This window comes from Mytilus californianus, unplaced genomic scaffold (assembly GCF_021869535.1).
Source record: "Mytilus californianus isolate M0D057914Y unplaced genomic scaffold, xbMytCali1.0.p SCAF_9, whole genome shotgun sequence".
Taxonomy (NCBI): Eukaryota; Metazoa; Mollusca; class Bivalvia; order Mytilida; family Mytilidae; genus Mytilus; species Mytilus californianus.
Window position 1 is genome coordinate 65,565,070 of NW_026262745.1, and position 18,670 is coordinate 65,583,739.

The 18,670-nt window shown below is 32.2% G+C and overlaps 1 protein-coding gene across 2 annotated transcripts in view; it reads left to right on the plus strand.

The window, feature by feature from the left end:
* The first annotated feature begins 616 nt into the window (after positions 1-616).
* Positions 617-18,670, plus strand: part of LOC127716335 (endoplasmic reticulum chaperone BiP-like) — a 76,006-nt gene continuing 57,952 nt past the window's right edge. Inside the window, exons 1-3 of one of the 2 annotated variants that reach the window (XM_052222501.1) lie at positions 617-786; positions 1,591-1,714; positions 2,246-2,725. In XM_052222501.1, the coding sequence (XP_052078461.1) occupies positions 1,593-1,714; positions 2,246-2,725 (602 nt within the window). In that variant the 5' untranslated portion in view covers positions 617-786; positions 1,591-1,592. Of the gene's footprint in view, positions 787-1,590; positions 1,715-2,245; positions 2,783-18,670 lie in introns of those variants that run through there. The other variant, XM_052222502.1, reaches the window with a different exon arrangement.

Here is an 18,670-nt window from a genome sequence, read left to right on the forward strand (position 1 = left end):
TTTTTTCTAAAGAAAAGATCTAGAAAATGTTTGTAATATGCAAAAAATTCAATTGACTGTGCATAATTGATTCAACAAAAGAATGTTCCAATAGATCAAAAAGTATTTTCTAGCTGATATTTTTATTTACATATATACCTTTACATTGACCTATTTTTCTATATTTAAATTATTGGGAAATCCCACTGACAAGATTGCTTATAAATATATATATATATATATCATGTACTTATGATATTTCTAGATCTTTCTACATCTCCGTTTTACTTGGAAACCCGGCAAAAATGTTTTTCATTTGCATTAATGAAAAACAATCTTAGTTTTGGCCTGGCAGCTTAGGTCATGTACCTTCTTTCCATGTAATAATTCATTCCGATGTAAAAATAAATACCTAATCTATTGATGTATGACGTCAGCTTTCTAAACTGAATGATGCAACTTTTCTTTGTTTACATTTTTCCGGCGCAGAATTTAAATAACACGTGTACTTATCAATAACACGTATACTTAATGAATTTACTGCGAAAATGATTACGACAAATAAATTAATGACACGACAACTTATTCTCAGCATTATGAGAAATAATTTAAGTATAAATTCAGAAGTAATTTCATATTTTATTCACCTTAGATACAAAGCTTATACTGTTCAATCGAATCAAACCATACCAGAGATCTTCAACCTCAGACTTCAACTATCCTATTGTTTACCGGAAAAAAGAAATCGTGCACCTAAACTTTAACTAAACTGTTCATTAATTACCAAACCTGATTTAACAACTCACAGTAAGTTCACATATTACATTATATACATGTATATACTAATTAAGATTGATTAATGTTTGCTTAACGTCCAGTAGCAAATATTTCATGCATGTTCAGGACGAATATAGACTACGATAGTTCTCATCGAAATATATAACTTATATATTTTGAAAATACAGGCGAAAGTGAAACTTTAAGCCTGAATTTTTATATCCGTTATAGAAGGTATTCGGTTCTTCATTTCATTATTTAGATATAATATTTTTTTTTCTTGGGGATATTTCAGTTTTTTAGGAAACCGAATACCTGAAGTTGTTAAGGAATATATTTTAGGAAAGTTTGATTTGAAAATATCAAGGATATGGCATATATTGTAAGGTCCATAACTCAACGAAAAGCTCTAAAATAGATCGAGTAATCTACCAATGGCCATTCGTGTTTATACAATTATTTTAACATTTTTTTGTAATCATTTCGAGTTGTATATTTCGTTATGGTGTACATGAATACCACACCGTAGACAAAAATGTCATTTAAACCTCAATATAAATAAGTAAATACATATTGTATTACATGCATCACTATATATATAACTTTTCTATATTACGTATATGGAATTTAAAGTTTCGGATCAAATATTGGCTGGTACTATTTAATGGAGAAACGAACAAATCTTCACTTAAAACTGTATATGCTATATATGTGTTCAATTAATTTTTTTTGGAGATATTGTAAAATTCTCAATGCCACCATGTTCGACATTTTCTTTGAAGACGTCAATTAAAAAGAAAAAAAACTTTATGTATATTTTATTTTCTCTTATAGACATGAACATGATGAAGTTTCCTATAATTGGAGTTATTGTGCTTGTGTTCCTGTCATGTGCAATGGCCAAAGACGAGGATATTGGGACAGTTATTGGAATCGATCTTGGAACTACTTATTCTTGGTAAGTACAAAATCATGGAATTTATTATGTTTTTCCTTAATTATTATGTTTCATTGTGAAAACTATGTTCAAAGCATCTAAAGTGTCTAATTTCACGACATTGTATGGGAATGTATGTATGTTTGTGTGTGTGTTTTTTTTTGCTTCATCATATATGACTTTCACATATAATATATCAATTGAAGGTTACAGGGACATGTAAAACTAACATAAAAGAGGGACGAAAGATACCAGAGGGACGTTCAAACTCATAAATCGAAAATAAACTGACAACGCCATGGCTAAAAAAGGAAAAGACAAACAGACAAACAATAGTACACAAAGCACAACATAGAAAACTAAAGACTAAGCAACACGAACCCCACCAAAAACTGGGAGTGATCTCAGGTGCTCCGGAAGAGTAAGCAGATCCTGCTCCACATGTGGCACCCGACGTGTTGCTCATGTTAGTACAAACCCGGTAATTGAGCATCATTTCTACGCTATATATATGATGAAGTCTTTTATTACAATTGGATTTCTCTATTCTAGTGTTGGCGTATTCAAGAACGGAAGAGTTGAAATAATCGCAAATGACCAAGGAAACAGAATCACTCCGTCTTACGTAGCGTTTACTGAAGATGGCGATCGTCTTATAGGTGACGCTGCTAAAAACCAGCTGACAACAAATCCTGAACATACGATATTTGACGTCAAACGTCTGATTGGCCGAGAGTGGAACGATAAAGCTGTACAGAGCGACATCAAACATTATCCGTTTAAAGTCGTGAACAAGAATAACAAGCCACATATACAAGCTAAAGTCGGAGATTCTTTGAAAGTGTTCGCACCAGAGGAAATATCTGCCATGGTCTTGAGTAAGATGAAGGACATTGCTGAGGGTTATCTTGGTAAAAAGGTGACCAATGCTGTTGTAACTGTCCCCGCTTACTTCAATGACGCACAGCGACAGGCTACTAAAGATGCTGGAAGGATTGCTGGTCTCAATGTTATGAGAATCATCAACGAACCGTAAGTAAAGTGCGATTGTATGATCAAAGAGAAGTAACTCTATCTTTGAGCAAGGATTATAGATTGAAATAAACAATTAATTTCCCCATAGGCGACAATGATAGCCTTTTTCGAGATACAGACTTTAGAAAGCTGATTTTTTTAACGAAACCTTGCTAGAATTAAAGAAAAGTTATTAGGACAGTATTTTTTGGTCCAAAAAATATAGGTTCGCGTTGCTTTTCTTAGCGTAATTTGTACTTATCTCCCATGCCTATCAATTTTGCACTTAAAAATACGTGTCTCATCCTAGCGTTTAAAAGACATCTCAGTTCCGTTAGGGCTAAGGAAAATAATTTATTTGGCCTTTGGTATAATGCAGAATGCACGAAGTCTCTAATTACAAAAAATAACGGGCGCACATATCAACCAATCAGGATTAGCTATACTCTTAATTCTGAATACCATGTTATGCTCATAAAATGGCTGCGCCCATAAAATCTAATGGTGTATTGTAACCTATACGGTATTTAATACTTTCTAGAATCATGCAATTCATAGTTCGTTAGATGCATAAATATATATGCCACACAAAAATCATCTTCAAAACGTTCTGACATTACTCTCTGAATTTTCACAATTTTTTATCAGAGGTAACCCCAGTCAAAAAATGTGAAAAAAAATTTTCTGATTTTTTGAGTAAATGCGGTACTGCTAAAAAGGGCCTGAAGATAATGTACACTTTCTCCAATGATTCTTTATATGTCATCAAGTACTGATTATATTGATACCAAAACCGATCCAATATGTAACTACTACGGTGAATTTTGAACAACAGTTTTAAATGAAACCATTTTCGTATAAAAGTACATTTTTGAAACAGACTATAGCCTTTCAAAATATGAAAAATGTGTAAATATTTGTGTTGAAACATCGAAAACTATTCGTTAACTACAAAATGTCGTGCCTATTCTGATTTTTATAGTCTGCCATTCGAGTGAACATTTCAATGTTCGAAGGGGATCATTTCTGTACATTTTCACTGAATTTGGTAATTTCGATAACAGCACTTGGATCGAGATTGTCATGTTTAAAAATCGATTTGTATATCCAAACTCTAGACGTGTACGTGCTTTTTTCAAACAAATCAGCAGAAGTTCAGAAAATGACATATTCTCTCCACAGTAAGTCAAAATTCGAACCCACCCTTGTTTCTAAGGTAAAACGCTATACAAATATGAAACAGACTATAGCTTAAAAACTAGTTAATCAATAATTCATTTGTCACCAAAAAATACGGTTTCACATCAAATATCAAGTAAAATTACTGTTTTTGACACTTTTTGAGCACTATGATAAAGAAATGTCGACGCTGTATAGATTGAAATAAACAATTAATTTCCCCATAGGCGACAATGATAGCCTTTTTCGAGATACAGACTTTAGAAAGCTGATTTTTTTAACGAAACCTTGCTAGAATTAAAGAAAAGTTATTAGGACAGTATTTTTTGGTCCAAAAAATATAGGTTCGCGTTGCTTTTCTTAGCGTAATTTGTACTTATCTCCCATGCCTATCAATTTTGCACTTAAAAATACGTGTCTCATCCTAGCGTTTAAAAGACATCTCAGTTCCGTTAGGGCTAAGGAAAATAATTTATTTGGCCTTTGGTATAATGCAGAATGCACGAAGTCTCTAATTACAAAAAATAACGGGCGCACATATCAACCAATCAGGATTAGCTATACTCTTAATTCTGAATACCATGTTATGCTCATAAAATGGCTGCGCCCATAAAATCTAATGGTGTATTGTAACCTATACGGTATTTAATACTTTCTAGAATCATGCAATTCATAGTTCGTTAGATGCATAAATATATATGCCACACAAAAATCATCTTCAAAACGTTCTGACATTACTCTCTGAATTTTCACAATTTTTTATCAGAGGTAACCCCAGTCAAAAAATGTGAAAAAAAATTTTCTGATTTTTTGAGTAAATGCGGTACTGCTAAAAAGGGCCTGAAGATAATGTACACTTTCTCCAATGATTCTTTATATGTCATCAAGTACTGATTATATTGATACCAAAACCGATCCAATATGTAACTACTACGGTGAATTTTGAACAACAGTTTTAAATGAAACCATTTTCGTATAAAAGTACATTTTTGAAACAGACTATAGCCTTTCAAAATATGAAAAATGTGTAAATATTTGTGTTGAAACATCGAAAACTATTCGTTAACTACAAAATGTCGTGCCTATTCTGATTTTTATAGTCTGCCATTCGAGTGAACATTTCAATGTTCGAAGGGGATCATTTCTGTACATTTTCACTGAATTTGGTAATTTCGATAACAGCACTTGGATCGAGATTGTCATGTTTAAAAATCGATTTGTATATCCAAACTCTAGACGTGTACGTGCTTTTTTCAAACAAATCAGCAGAAGTTCAGAAAATGACATATTCTCTCCACAGTAAGTCAAAATTCGAACCCACCCTTGTTTCTAAGGTAAAACGCTATACAAATATGAAACAGACTATAGCTTAAAAACTAGTTAATCAATAATTCATTTGTCACCAAAAAATACGGTTTCACATCAAATATCAAGTAAAATTACTGTTTTTGACACTTTTTGAGCACTATGATAAAGAAATGTCGACGCTGTATAGATTGAAATAAACAATTAATTTCCCCATAGGCGACAATGATAGCCTTTTTCGAGATACAGACTTTAGAAAGCTGATTTTTTTAACGAAACCTTGCTAGAATTAAAGAAAAGTTATTAGGACAGTATTTTTTGGTCCAAAAAATATAGGTTCGCGTTGCTTTTCTTAGCGTAATTTGTACTTATCTCCCATGCCTATCAATTTTGCACTTAAAAATACGTGTCTCATCCTAGCGTTTAAAAGACATCTCAGTTCCGTTAGGGCTAAGGAAAATAATTTATTTGGCCTTTGGTATAATGCAGAATGCACGAAGTCTCTAATTACAAAAAATAACGGGCGCACATATCAACCAATCAGGATTAGCTATACTCTTAATTCTGAATACCATGTTATGCTCATAAAATGGCTGCGCCCATAAAATCTAATGGTGTATTGTAACCTATACGGTATTTAATACTTTCTAGAATCATGCAATTCATAGTTCGTTAGATGCATAAATATATATGCCACACAAAAATCATCTTCAAAACGTTCTGACATTACTCTCTGAATTTTCACAATTTTTTATCAGAGGTAACCCCAGTCAAAAAATGTGAAAAAAAATTTTCTGATTTTTTGAGTAAATGCGGTACTGCTAAAAAGGGCCTGAAGATAATGTACACTTTCTCCAATGATTCTTTATATGTCATCAAGTACTGATTATATTGATACCAAAACCGATCCAATATGTAACTACTACGGTGAATTTTGAACAACAGTTTTAAATGAAACCATTTTCGTATAAAAGTACATTTTTGAAACAGACTATAGCCTTTCAAAATATGAAAAATGTGTAAATATTTGTGTTGAAACATCGAAAACTATTCGTTAACTACAAAATGTCGTGCCTATTCTGATTTTTATAGTCTGCCATTCGAGTGAACATTTCAATGTTCGAAGGGGATCATTTCTGTACATTTTCACTGAATTTGGTAATTTCGATAACAGCACTTGGATCGAGATTGTCATGTTTAAAAATCGATTTGTATATCCAAACTCTAGACGTGTACGTGCTTTTTTCAAACAAATCAGCAGAAGTTCAGAAAATGACATATTCTCTCCACAGTAAGTCAAAATTCGAACCCACCCTTGTTTCTAAGGTAAAACGCTATACAAATATGAAACAGACTATAGCTTAAAAACTAGTTAATCAATAATTCATTTGTCACCAAAAAATACGGTTTCACATCAAATATCAAGTAAAATTACTGTTTTTGACACTTTTTGAGCACTATGATAAAGAAATGTCGACGCTGTATAGATTGAAATAAACAATTAATTTCCCCATAGGCGACAATGATAGCCTTTTTCGAGATACAGACTTTAGAAAGCTGATTTTTTTAACGAAACCTTGCTAGAATTAAAGAAAAGTTATTAGGACAGTATTTTTTGGTCCAAAAAATATAGGTTCGCGTTGCTTTTCTTAGCGTAATTTGTACTTATCTCCCATGCCTATCAATTTTGCACTTAAAAATACGTGTCTCATCCTAGCGTTTAAAAGACATCTCAGTTCCGTTAGGGCTAAGGAAAATAATTTATTTGGCCTTTGGTATAATGCAGAATGCACGAAGTCTCTAATTACAAAAAATAACGGGCGCACATATCAACCAATCAGGATTAGCTATACTCTTAATTCTGAATACCATGTTATGCTCATAAAATGGCTGCGCCCATAAAATCTAATGGTGTATTGTAACCTATACGGTATTTAATACTTTCTAGAATCATGCAATTCATAGTTCGTTAGATGCATAAATATATATGCCACACAAAAATCATCTTCAAAACGTTCTGACATTACTCTCTGAATTTTCACAATTTTTTATCAGAGGTAACCCCAGTCAAAAAATGTGAAAAAAAATTTTCTGATTTTTTGAGTAAATGCGGTACTGCTAAAAAGGGCCTGAAGATAATGTACACTTTCTCCAATGATTCTTTATATGTCATCAAGTACTGATTATATTGATACCAAAACCGATCCAATATGTAACTACTACGGTGAATTTTGAACAACAGTTTTAAATGAAACCATTTTCGTATAAAAGTACATTTTTGAAACAGACTATAGCCTTTCAAAATATGAAAAATGTGTAAATATTTGTGTTGAAACATCGAAAACTATTCGTTAACTACAAAATGTCGTGCCTATTCTGATTTTTATAGTCTGCCATTCGAGTGAACATTTCAATGTTCGAAGGGGATCATTTCTGTACATTTTCACTGAATTTGGTAATTTCGATAACAGCACTTGGATCGAGATTGTCATGTTTAAAAATCGATTTGTATATCCAAACTCTAGACGTGTACGTGCTTTTTTCAAACAAATCAGCAGAAGTTCAGAAAATGACATATTCTCTCCACAGTAAGTCAAAATTCGAACCCACCCTTGTTTCTAAGGTAAAACGCTATACAAATATGAAACAGACTATAGCTTAAAAACTAGTTAATCAATAATTCATTTGTCACCAAAAAATACGGTTTCACATCAAATATCAAGTAAAATTACTGTTTTTGACACTTTTTGAGCACTATGATAAAGAAATGTCGACGCTGTATAGATTGAAATAAACAATTAATTTCCCCATAGGCGACAATGATAGCCTTTTTCGAGATACAGACTTTAGAAAGCTGATTTTTTTAACGAAACCTTGCTAGAATTAAAGAAAAGTTATTAGGACAGTATTTTTTGGTCCAAAAAATATAGGTTCGCGTTGCTTTTCTTAGCGTAATTTGTACTTATCTCCCATGCCTATCAATTTTGCACTTAAAAATACGTGTCTCATCCTAGCGTTTAAAAGACATCTCAGTTCCGTTAGGGCTAAGGAAAATAATTTATTTGGCCTTTGGTATAATGCAGAATGCACGAAGTCTCTAATTACAAAAAATAACGGGCGCACATATCAACCAATCAGGATTAGCTATACTCTTAATTCTGAATACCATGTTATGCTCATAAAATGGCTGCGCCCATAAAATCTAATGGTGTATTGTAACCTATACGGTATTTAATACTTTCTAGAATCATGCAATTCATAGTTCGTTAGATGCATAAATATATATGCCACACAAAAATCATCTTCAAAACGTTCTGACATTACTCTCTGAATTTTCACAATTTTTTATCAGAGGTAACCCCAGTCAAAAAATGTGAAAAAAAATTTTCTGATTTTTTGAGTAAATGCGGTACTGCTAAAAAGGGCCTGAAGATAATGTACACTTTCTCCAATGATTCTTTATATGTCATCAAGTACTGATTATATTGATACCAAAACCGATCCAATATGTAACTACTACGGTGAATTTTGAACAACAGTTTTAAATGAAACCATTTTCGTATAAAAGTACATTTTTGAAACAGACTATAGCCTTTCAAAATATGAAAAATGTGTAAATATTTGTGTTGAAACATCGAAAACTATTCGTTAACTACAAAATGTCGTGCCTATTCTGATTTTTATAGTCTGCCATTCGAGTGAACATTTCAATGTTCGAAGGGGATCATTTCTGTACATTTTCACTGAATTTGGTAATTTCGATAACAGCACTTGGATCGAGATTGTCATGTTTAAAAATCGATTTGTATATCCAAACTCTAGACGTGTACGTGCTTTTTTCAAACAAATCAGCAGAAGTTCAGAAAATGACATATTCTCTCCACAGTAAGTCAAAATTCGAACCCACCCTTGTTTCTAAGGTAAAACGCTATACAAATATGAAACAGACTATAGCTTAAAAACTAGTTAATCAATAATTCATTTGTCACCAAAAAATACGGTTTCACATCAAATATCAAGTAAAATTACTGTTTTTGACACTTTTTGAGCACTATGATAAAGAAATGTCGACGCTGTATAGATTGAAATAAACAATTAATTTCCCCATAGGCGACAATGATAGCCTTTTTCGAGATACAGACTTTAGAAAGCTGATTTTTTTAACGAAACCTTGCTAGAATTAAAGAAAAGTTATTAGGACAGTATTTTTTGGTCCAAAAAATATAGGTTCGCGTTGCTTTTCTTAGCGTAATTTGTACTTATCTCCCATGCCTATCAATTTTGCACTTAAAAATACGTGTCTCATCCTAGCGTTTAAAAGACATCTCAGTTCCGTTAGGGCTAAGGAAAATAATTTATTTGGCCTTTGGTATAATGCAGAATGCACGAAGTCTCTAATTACAAAAAATAACGGGCGCACATATCAACCAATCAGGATTAGCTATACTCTTAATTCTGAATACCATGTTATGCTCATAAAATGGCTGCGCCCATAAAATCTAATGGTGTATTGTAACCTATACGGTATTTAATACTTTCTAGAATCATGCAATTCATAGTTCGTTAGATGCATAAATATATATGCCACACAAAAATCATCTTCAAAACGTTCTGACATTACTCTCTGAATTTTCACAATTTTTTATCAGAGGTAACCCCAGTCAAAAAATGTGAAAAAAAATTTTCTGATTTTTTGAGTAAATGCGGTACTGCTAAAAAGGGCCTGAAGATAATGTACACTTTCTCCAATGATTCTTTATATGTCATCAAGTACTGATTATATTGATACCAAAACCGATCCAATATGTAACTACTACGGTGAATTTTGAACAACAGTTTTAAATGAAACCATTTTCGTATAAAAGTACATTTTTGAAACAGACTATAGCCTTTCAAAATATGAAAAATGTGTAAATATTTGTGTTGAAACATCGAAAACTATTCGTTAACTACAAAATGTCGTGCCTATTCTGATTTTTATAGTCTGCCATTCGAGTGAACATTTCAATGTTCGAAGGGGATCATTTCTGTACATTTTCACTGAATTTGGTAATTTCGATAACAGCACTTGGATCGAGATTGTCATGTTTAAAAATCGATTTGTATATCCAAACTCTAGACGTGTACGTGCTTTTTTCAAACAAATCAGCAGAAGTTCAGAAAATGACATATTCTCTCCACAGTAAGTCAAAATTCGAACCCACCCTTGTTTCTAAGGTAAAACGCTATACAAATATGAAACAGACTATAGCTTAAAAACTAGTTAATCAATAATTCATTTGTCACCAAAAAATACGGTTTCACATCAAATATCAAGTAAAATTACTGTTTTTGACACTTTTTGAGCACTATGATAAAGAAATGTCGACGCTGTATAGATTGAAATAAACAATTAATTTCCCCATAGGCGACAATGATAGCCTTTTTCGAGATACAGACTTTAGAAAGCTGATTTTTTTAACGAAACCTTGCTAGAATTAAAGAAAAGTTATTAGGACAGTATTTTTTGGTCCAAAAAATATAGGTTCGCGTTGCTTTTCTTAGCGTAATTTGTACTTATCTCCCATGCCTATCAATTTTGCACTTAAAAATACGTGTCTCATCCTAGCGTTTAAAAGACATCTCAGTTCCGTTAGGGCTAAGGAAAATAATTTATTTGGCCTTTGGTATAATGCAGAATGCACGAAGTCTCTAATTACAAAAAATAACGGGCGCACATATCAACCAATCAGGATTAGCTATACTCTTAATTCTGAATACCATGTTATGCTCATAAAATGGCTGCGCCCATAAAATCTAATGGTGTATTGTAACCTATACGGTATTTAATACTTTCTAGAATCATGCAATTCATAGTTCGTTAGATGCATAAATATATATGCCACACAAAAATCATCTTCAAAACGTTCTGACATTACTCTCTGAATTTTCACAATTTTTTATCAGAGGTAACCCCAGTCAAAAAATGTGAAAAAAAATTTTCTGATTTTTTGAGTAAATGCGGTACTGCTAAAAAGGGCCTGAAGATAATGTACACTTTCTCCAATGATTCTTTATATGTCATCAAGTACTGATTATATTGATACCAAAACCGATCCAATATGTAACTACTACGGTGAATTTTGAACAACAGTTTTAAATGAAACCATTTTCGTATAAAAGTACATTTTTGAAACAGACTATAGCCTTTCAAAATATGAAAAATGTGTAAATATTTGTGTTGAAACATCGAAAACTATTCGTTAACTACAAAATGTCGTGCCTATTCTGATTTTTATAGTCTGCCATTCGAGTGAACATTTCAATGTTCGAAGGGGATCATTTCTGTACATTTTCACTGAATTTGGTAATTTCGATAACAGCACTTGGATCGAGATTGTCATGTTTAAAAATCGATTTGTATATCCAAACTCTAGACGTGTACGTGCTTTTTTCAAACAAATCAGCAGAAGTTCAGAAAATGACATATTCTCTCCACAGTAAGTCAAAATTCGAACCCACCCTTGTTTCTAAGGTAAAACGCTATACAAATATGAAACAGACTATAGCTTAAAAACTAGTTAATCAATAATTCATTTGTCACCAAAAAATACGGTTTCACATCAAATATCAAGTAAAATTACTGTTTTTGACACTTTTTGAGCACTATGATAAAGAAATGTCGACGCTGTATAGATTGAAATAAACAATTAATTTCCCCATAGGCGACAATGATAGCCTTTTTCGAGATACAGACTTTAGAAAGCTGATTTTTTTAACGAAACCTTGCTAGAATTAAAGAAAAGTTATTAGGACAGTATTTTTTGGTCCAAAAAATATAGGTTCGCGTTGCTTTTCTTAGCGTAATTTGTACTTATCTCCCATGCCTATCAATTTTGCACTTAAAAATACGTGTCTCATCCTAGCGTTTAAAAGACATCTCAGTTCCGTTAGGGCTAAGGAAAATAATTTATTTGGCCTTTGGTATAATGCAGAATGCACGAAGTCTCTAATTACAAAAAATAACGGGCGCACATATCAACCAATCAGGATTAGCTATACTCTTAATTCTGAATACCATGTTATGCTCATAAAATGGCTGCGCCCATAAAATCTAATGGTGTATTGTAACCTATACGGTATTTAATACTTTCTAGAATCATGCAATTCATAGTTCGTTAGATGCATAAATATATATGCCACACAAAAATCATCTTCAAAACGTTCTGACATTACTCTCTGAATTTTCACAATTTTTTATCAGAGGTAACCCCAGTCAAAAAATGTGAAAAAAAATTTTCTGATTTTTTGAGTAAATGCGGTACTGCTAAAAAGGGCCTGAAGATAATGTACACTTTCTCCAATGATTCTTTATATGTCATCAAGTACTGATTATATTGATACCAAAACCGATCCAATATGTAACTACTACGGTGAATTTTGAACAACAGTTTTAAATGAAACCATTTTCGTATAAAAGTACATTTTTGAAACAGACTATAGCCTTTCAAAATATGAAAAATGTGTAAATATTTGTGTTGAAACATCGAAAACTATTCGTTAACTACAAAATGTCGTGCCTATTCTGATTTTTATAGTCTGCCATTCGAGTGAACATTTCAATGTTCGAAGGGGATCATTTCTGTACATTTTCACTGAATTTGGTAATTTCGATAACAGCACTTGGATCGAGATTGTCATGTTTAAAAATCGATTTGTATATCCAAACTCTAGACGTGTACGTGCTTTTTTCAAACAAATCAGCAGAAGTTCAGAAAATGACATATTCTCTCCACAGTAAGTCAAAATTCGAACCCACCCTTGTTTCTAAGGTAAAACGCTATACAAATATGAAACAGACTATAGCTTAAAAACTAGTTAATCAATAATTCATTTGTCACCAAAAAATACGGTTTCACATCAAATATCAAGTAAAATTACTGTTTTTGACACTTTTTGAGCACTATGATAAAGAAATGTCGACGCTGTATAGATTGAAATAAACAATTAATTTCCCCATAGGCGACAATGATAGCCTTTTTCGAGATACAGACTTTAGAAAGCTGATTTTTTTAACGAAACCTTGCTAGAATTAAAGAAAAGTTATTAGGACAGTATTTTTTGGTCCAAAAAATATAGGTTCGCGTTGCTTTTCTTAGCGTAATTTGTACTTATCTCCCATGCCTATCAATTTTGCACTTAAAAATACGTGTCTCATCCTAGCGTTTAAAAGACATCTCAGTTCCGTTAGGGCTAAGGAAAATAATTTATTTGGCCTTTGGTATAATGCAGAATGCACGAAGTCTCTAATTACAAAAAATAACGGGCGCACATATCAACCAATCAGGATTAGCTATACTCTTAATTCTGAATACCATGTTATGCTCATAAAATGGCTGCGCCCATAAAATCTAATGGTGTATTGTAACCTATACGGTATTTAATACTTTCTAGAATCATGCAATTCATAGTTCGTTAGATGCATAAATATATATGCCACACAAAAATCATCTTCAAAACGTTCTGACATTACTCTCTGAATTTTCACAATTTTTTATCAGAGGTAACCCCAGTCAAAAAATGTGAAAAAAAATTTTCTGATTTTTTGAGTAAATGCGGTACTGCTAAAAAGGGCCTGAAGATAATGTACACTTTCTCCAATGATTCTTTATATGTCATCAAGTACTGATTATATTGATACCAAAACCGATCCAATATGTAACTACTACGGTGAATTTTGAACAACAGTTTTAAATGAAACCATTTTCGTATAAAAGTACATTTTTGAAACAGACTATAGCCTTTCAAAATATGAAAAATGTGTAAATATTTGTGTTGAAACATCGAAAACTATTCGTTAACTACAAAATGTCGTGCCTATTCTGATTTTTATAGTCTGCCATTCGAGTGAACATTTCAATGTTCGAAGGGGATCATTTCTGTACATTTTCACTGAATTTGGTAATTTCGATAACAGCACTTGGATCGAGATTGTCATGTTTAAAAATCGATTTGTATATCCAAACTCTAGACGTGTACGTGCTTTTTTCAAACAAATCAGCAGAAGTTCAGAAAATGACATATTCTCTCCACAGTAAGTCAAAATTCGAACCCACCCTTGTTTCTAAGGTAAAACGCTATACAAATATGAAACAGACTATAGCTTAAAAACTAGTTAATCAATAATTCATTTGTCACCAAAAAATACGGTTTCACATCAAATATCAAGTAAAATTACTGTTTTTGACACTTTTTGAGCACTATGATAAAGAAATGTCGACGCTGTATAGATTGAAATAAACAATTAATTTCCCCATAGGCGACAATGATAGCCTTTTTCGAGATACAGACTTTAGAAAGCTGATTTTTTTAACGAAACCTTGCTAGAATTAAAGAAAAGTTATTAGGACAGTATTTTTTGGTCCAAAAAATATAGGTTCGCGTTGCTTTTCTTAGCGTAATTTGTACTTATCTCCCATGCCTATCAATTTTGCACTTAAAAATACGTGTCTCATCCTAGCGTTTAAAAGACATCTCAGTTCCGTTAGGGCTAAGGAAAATAATTTATTTGGCCTTTGGTATAATGCAGAATGCACGAAGTCTCTAATTACAAAAAATAACGGGCGCACATATCAACCAATCAGGATTAGCTATACTCTTAATTCTGAATACCATGTTATGCTCATAAAATGGCTGCGCCCATAAAATCTAATGGTGTATTGTAACCTATACGGTATTTAATACTTTCTAGAATCATGCAATTCATAGTTCGTTAGATGCATAAATATATATGCCACACAAAAATCATCTTCAAAACGTTCTGACATTACTCTCTGAATTTTCACAATTTTTTATCAGAGGTAACCCCAGTCAAAAAATGTGAAAAAAAATTTTCTGATTTTTTGAGTAAATGCGGTACTGCTAAAAAGGGCCTGAAGATAATGTACACTTTCTCCAATGATTCTTTATATGTCATCAAGTACTGATTATATTGATACCAAAACCGATCCAATATGTAACTACTACGGTGAATTTTGAACAACAGTTTTAAATGAAACCATTTTCGTATAAAAGTACATTTTTGAAACAGACTATAGCCTTTCAAAATATGAAAAATGTGTAAATATTTGTGTTGAAACATCGAAAACTATTCGTTAACTACAAAATGTCGTGCCTATTCTGATTTTTATAGTCTGCCATTCGAGTGAACATTTCAATGTTCGAAGGGGATCATTTCTGTACATTTTCACTGAATTTGGTAATTTCGATAACAGCACTTGGATCGAGATTGTCATGTTTAAAAATCGATTTGTATATCCAAACTCTAGACGTGTACGTGCTTTTTTCAAACAAATCAGCAGAAGTTCAGAAAATGACATATTCTCTCCACAGTAAGTCAAAATTCGAACCCACCCTTGTTTCTAAGGTAAAACGCTATACAAATATGAAACAGACTATAGCTTAAAAACTAGTTAATCAATAATTCATTTGTCACCAAAAAATACGGTTTCACATCAAATATCAAGTAAAATTACTGTTTTTGACACTTTTTGAGCACTATGATAAAGAAATGTCGACGCTGTATAGATTGAAATAAACAATTAATTTCCCCATAGGCGACAATGATAGCCTTTTTCGAGATACAGACTTTAGAAAGCTGATTTTTTTAACGAAACCTTGCTAGAATTAAAGAAAAGTTATTAGGACAGTATTTTTTGGTCCAAAAAATATAGGTTCGCGTTGCTTTTCTTAGCGTAATTTGTACTTATCTCCCATGCCTATCAATTTTGCACTTAAAAATACGTGTCTCATCCTAGCGTTTAAAAGACATCTCAGTTCCGTTAGGGCTAAGGAAAATAATTTATTTGGCCTTTGGTATAATGCAGAATGCACGAAGTCTCTAATTACAAAAAATAACGGGCGCACATATCAACCAATCAGGATTAGCTATACTCTTAATTCTGAATACCATGTTATGCTCATAAAATGGCTGCGCCCATAAAATCTAATGGTGTATTGTAACCTATACGGTATTTAATACTTTCTAGAATCATGCAATTCATAGTTCGTTAGATGCATAAATATATATGCCACACAAAAATCATCTTCAAAACGTTCTGACATTACTCTCTGAATTTTCACAATTTTTTATCAGAGGTAACCCCAGTCAAAAAATGTGAAAAAAAAATTTTCTGATTTTTTGAGTAAATGCGGTACTGCTAAAAAGGGCCTGAAGATAATGTACACTTTCTCCAATGATTCTTTATATGTCATCAAGTACTGATTATATTGATACCAAAACCGATCCAATATGTAACTACTACGGTGAATTTTGAACAACAGTTTTAAATGAAACCATTTTCGTATAAAAGTACATTTTTGAAACAGACTATAGCCTTTCAAAATATGAAAAATGTGTAAATATTTGTGTTGAAACATCGAAAACTATTCGTTAACTACAAAATGTCGTGCCTATTCTGATTTTTATAGTCTGCCATTCGAGTGAACATTTCAATGTTCGAAGGGGATCATTTCTGTACATTTTCACTGAATTTGGTAATTTCGATAACAGCACTTGGATCGAGATTGTCATGTTTAAAAATCGATTTGTATATCCAAACTCTAGACGTGTACGTGCTTTTTTCAAACAAATCAGCAGAAGTTCAGAAAATGACATATTCTCTCCACAGTAAGTCAAAATTCGAACCCACCCTTGTTTCTAAGGTAAAACGCTATACAAATATGAAACAGACTATAGCTTAAAAACTAGTTAATCAATAATTCATTTGTCACCAAAAAATACGGTTTCACATCAAATATCAAGTAAAATTACTGTTTTTGACACTTTTTGAGCACTATGATAAAGAAATGTCGACGCTGTATAGATTGAAATAAACAATTAATTTCCCCATAGGCGACAATGATAGCCTTTTTCGAGATACAGACTTTAGAAAGCTGATTTTTTTAACGAAACCTTGCTAGAATTAAAGAAAAGTTATTAGGACAGTATTTTTTGGTCCAAAAAATATAGGTTCGCGTTGCTTTTCTTAGCGTAATTTGTACTTATCTCCCATGCCTATCAATTTTGCACTTAAAAATACGTGTCTCATCCTAGCGTTTAAAAGACATCTCAGTTCCGTTAGGGCTAAGGAAAATAATTTATTTGGCCTTTGGTATAATGCAGAATGCACGAAGTCTCTAATTACAAAAAATAACGGGCGCACATATCAACCAATCAGGATTAGCTATACTCTTAATTCTGAATACCATGTTATGCTCATAAAATGGCTGCGCCCATAAAATCTAATGGTGTATTGTAACCTATACGGTATTTAATACTTTCTAGAATCATGCAATTCATAGTTCGTTAGATGCATAAATATATATGCCACACAAAAATCATCTTCAAAACGTTCTGACATTACTCTCTGAATTTTCACAATTTTTTATCAGAGGTAACCCCAGTCAAAAAATGTGAAAAAAAAATTTTCTGATTTTTTGAGTAAATGCGGTACTGCTAAAAAGGGCCTGAAGATAATGTACACTTTCTCCAATGATTCTTTATATGTCATCAAGTACTGATTATATTGATACCAAAACCGATCCAATATGTAACTACTACGGTGAATTTTGAACAACAGTTTTAAATGAAACCATTTTCGTATAAAAGTACATTTTTGAAACAGACTATAGCCTTTCAAAATATGAAAAATGTGTAAATATTTGTGTTGAAACATCGAAAACTATTCGTTAACTACAAAATGTCGTGCCTATTCTGATTTTTATAGTCTGCCATTCGAGTGAACATTTCAATGTTCGAAGGGGATCATTTCTGTACATTTTCACTGAATTTGGTAATTTCGATAACAGCACTTGGATCGAGATTGTCATGTTTAAAAATCGATTTGTATATCCAAACTCTAGACGTGTACGTGCTTTTTTCAAACAAATCAGCAGAAGTTCAGAAAATGACATATTCTCTCCACAGTAAGTCAAAATTCGAACCCACCCTTGTTTCTAAGGTAAAACGCTATACAAATATGAAACAGACTATAGCTTAAAAACTAGTTAATCAATAATTCATTTGTCACCAAAAAATACGGTTTCACATCAAATATCAAGTAAAATTACTGTTTTTGACACTTTTTGAGCACTATGATAAAGAAATGTCGACGCTGTATAGATTGAAATAAACAATTAATTTCCCCATAGGCGACAATGATAGCCTTTTTCGAGATACAGACTTTAGAAAGCTGATTTTTTTAACGAAACCTTGCTAGAATTAAAGAAAAGTTATTAGGACAGTATTTTTTGGTCCAAAAAATATAGGTTCGCGTTGCTTTTCTTAGCGTAATTTGTACTTATCTCCCATGCCTATCAATTTTGCACTTAAAAATACGTGTCTCATCCTAGCGTTTAAAAGACATCTCAGTTCCGTTAGGGCTAAGGAAAATAATTTATTTGGCCTTTGGTATAATGCAGAATGCACGAAGTCTCTAA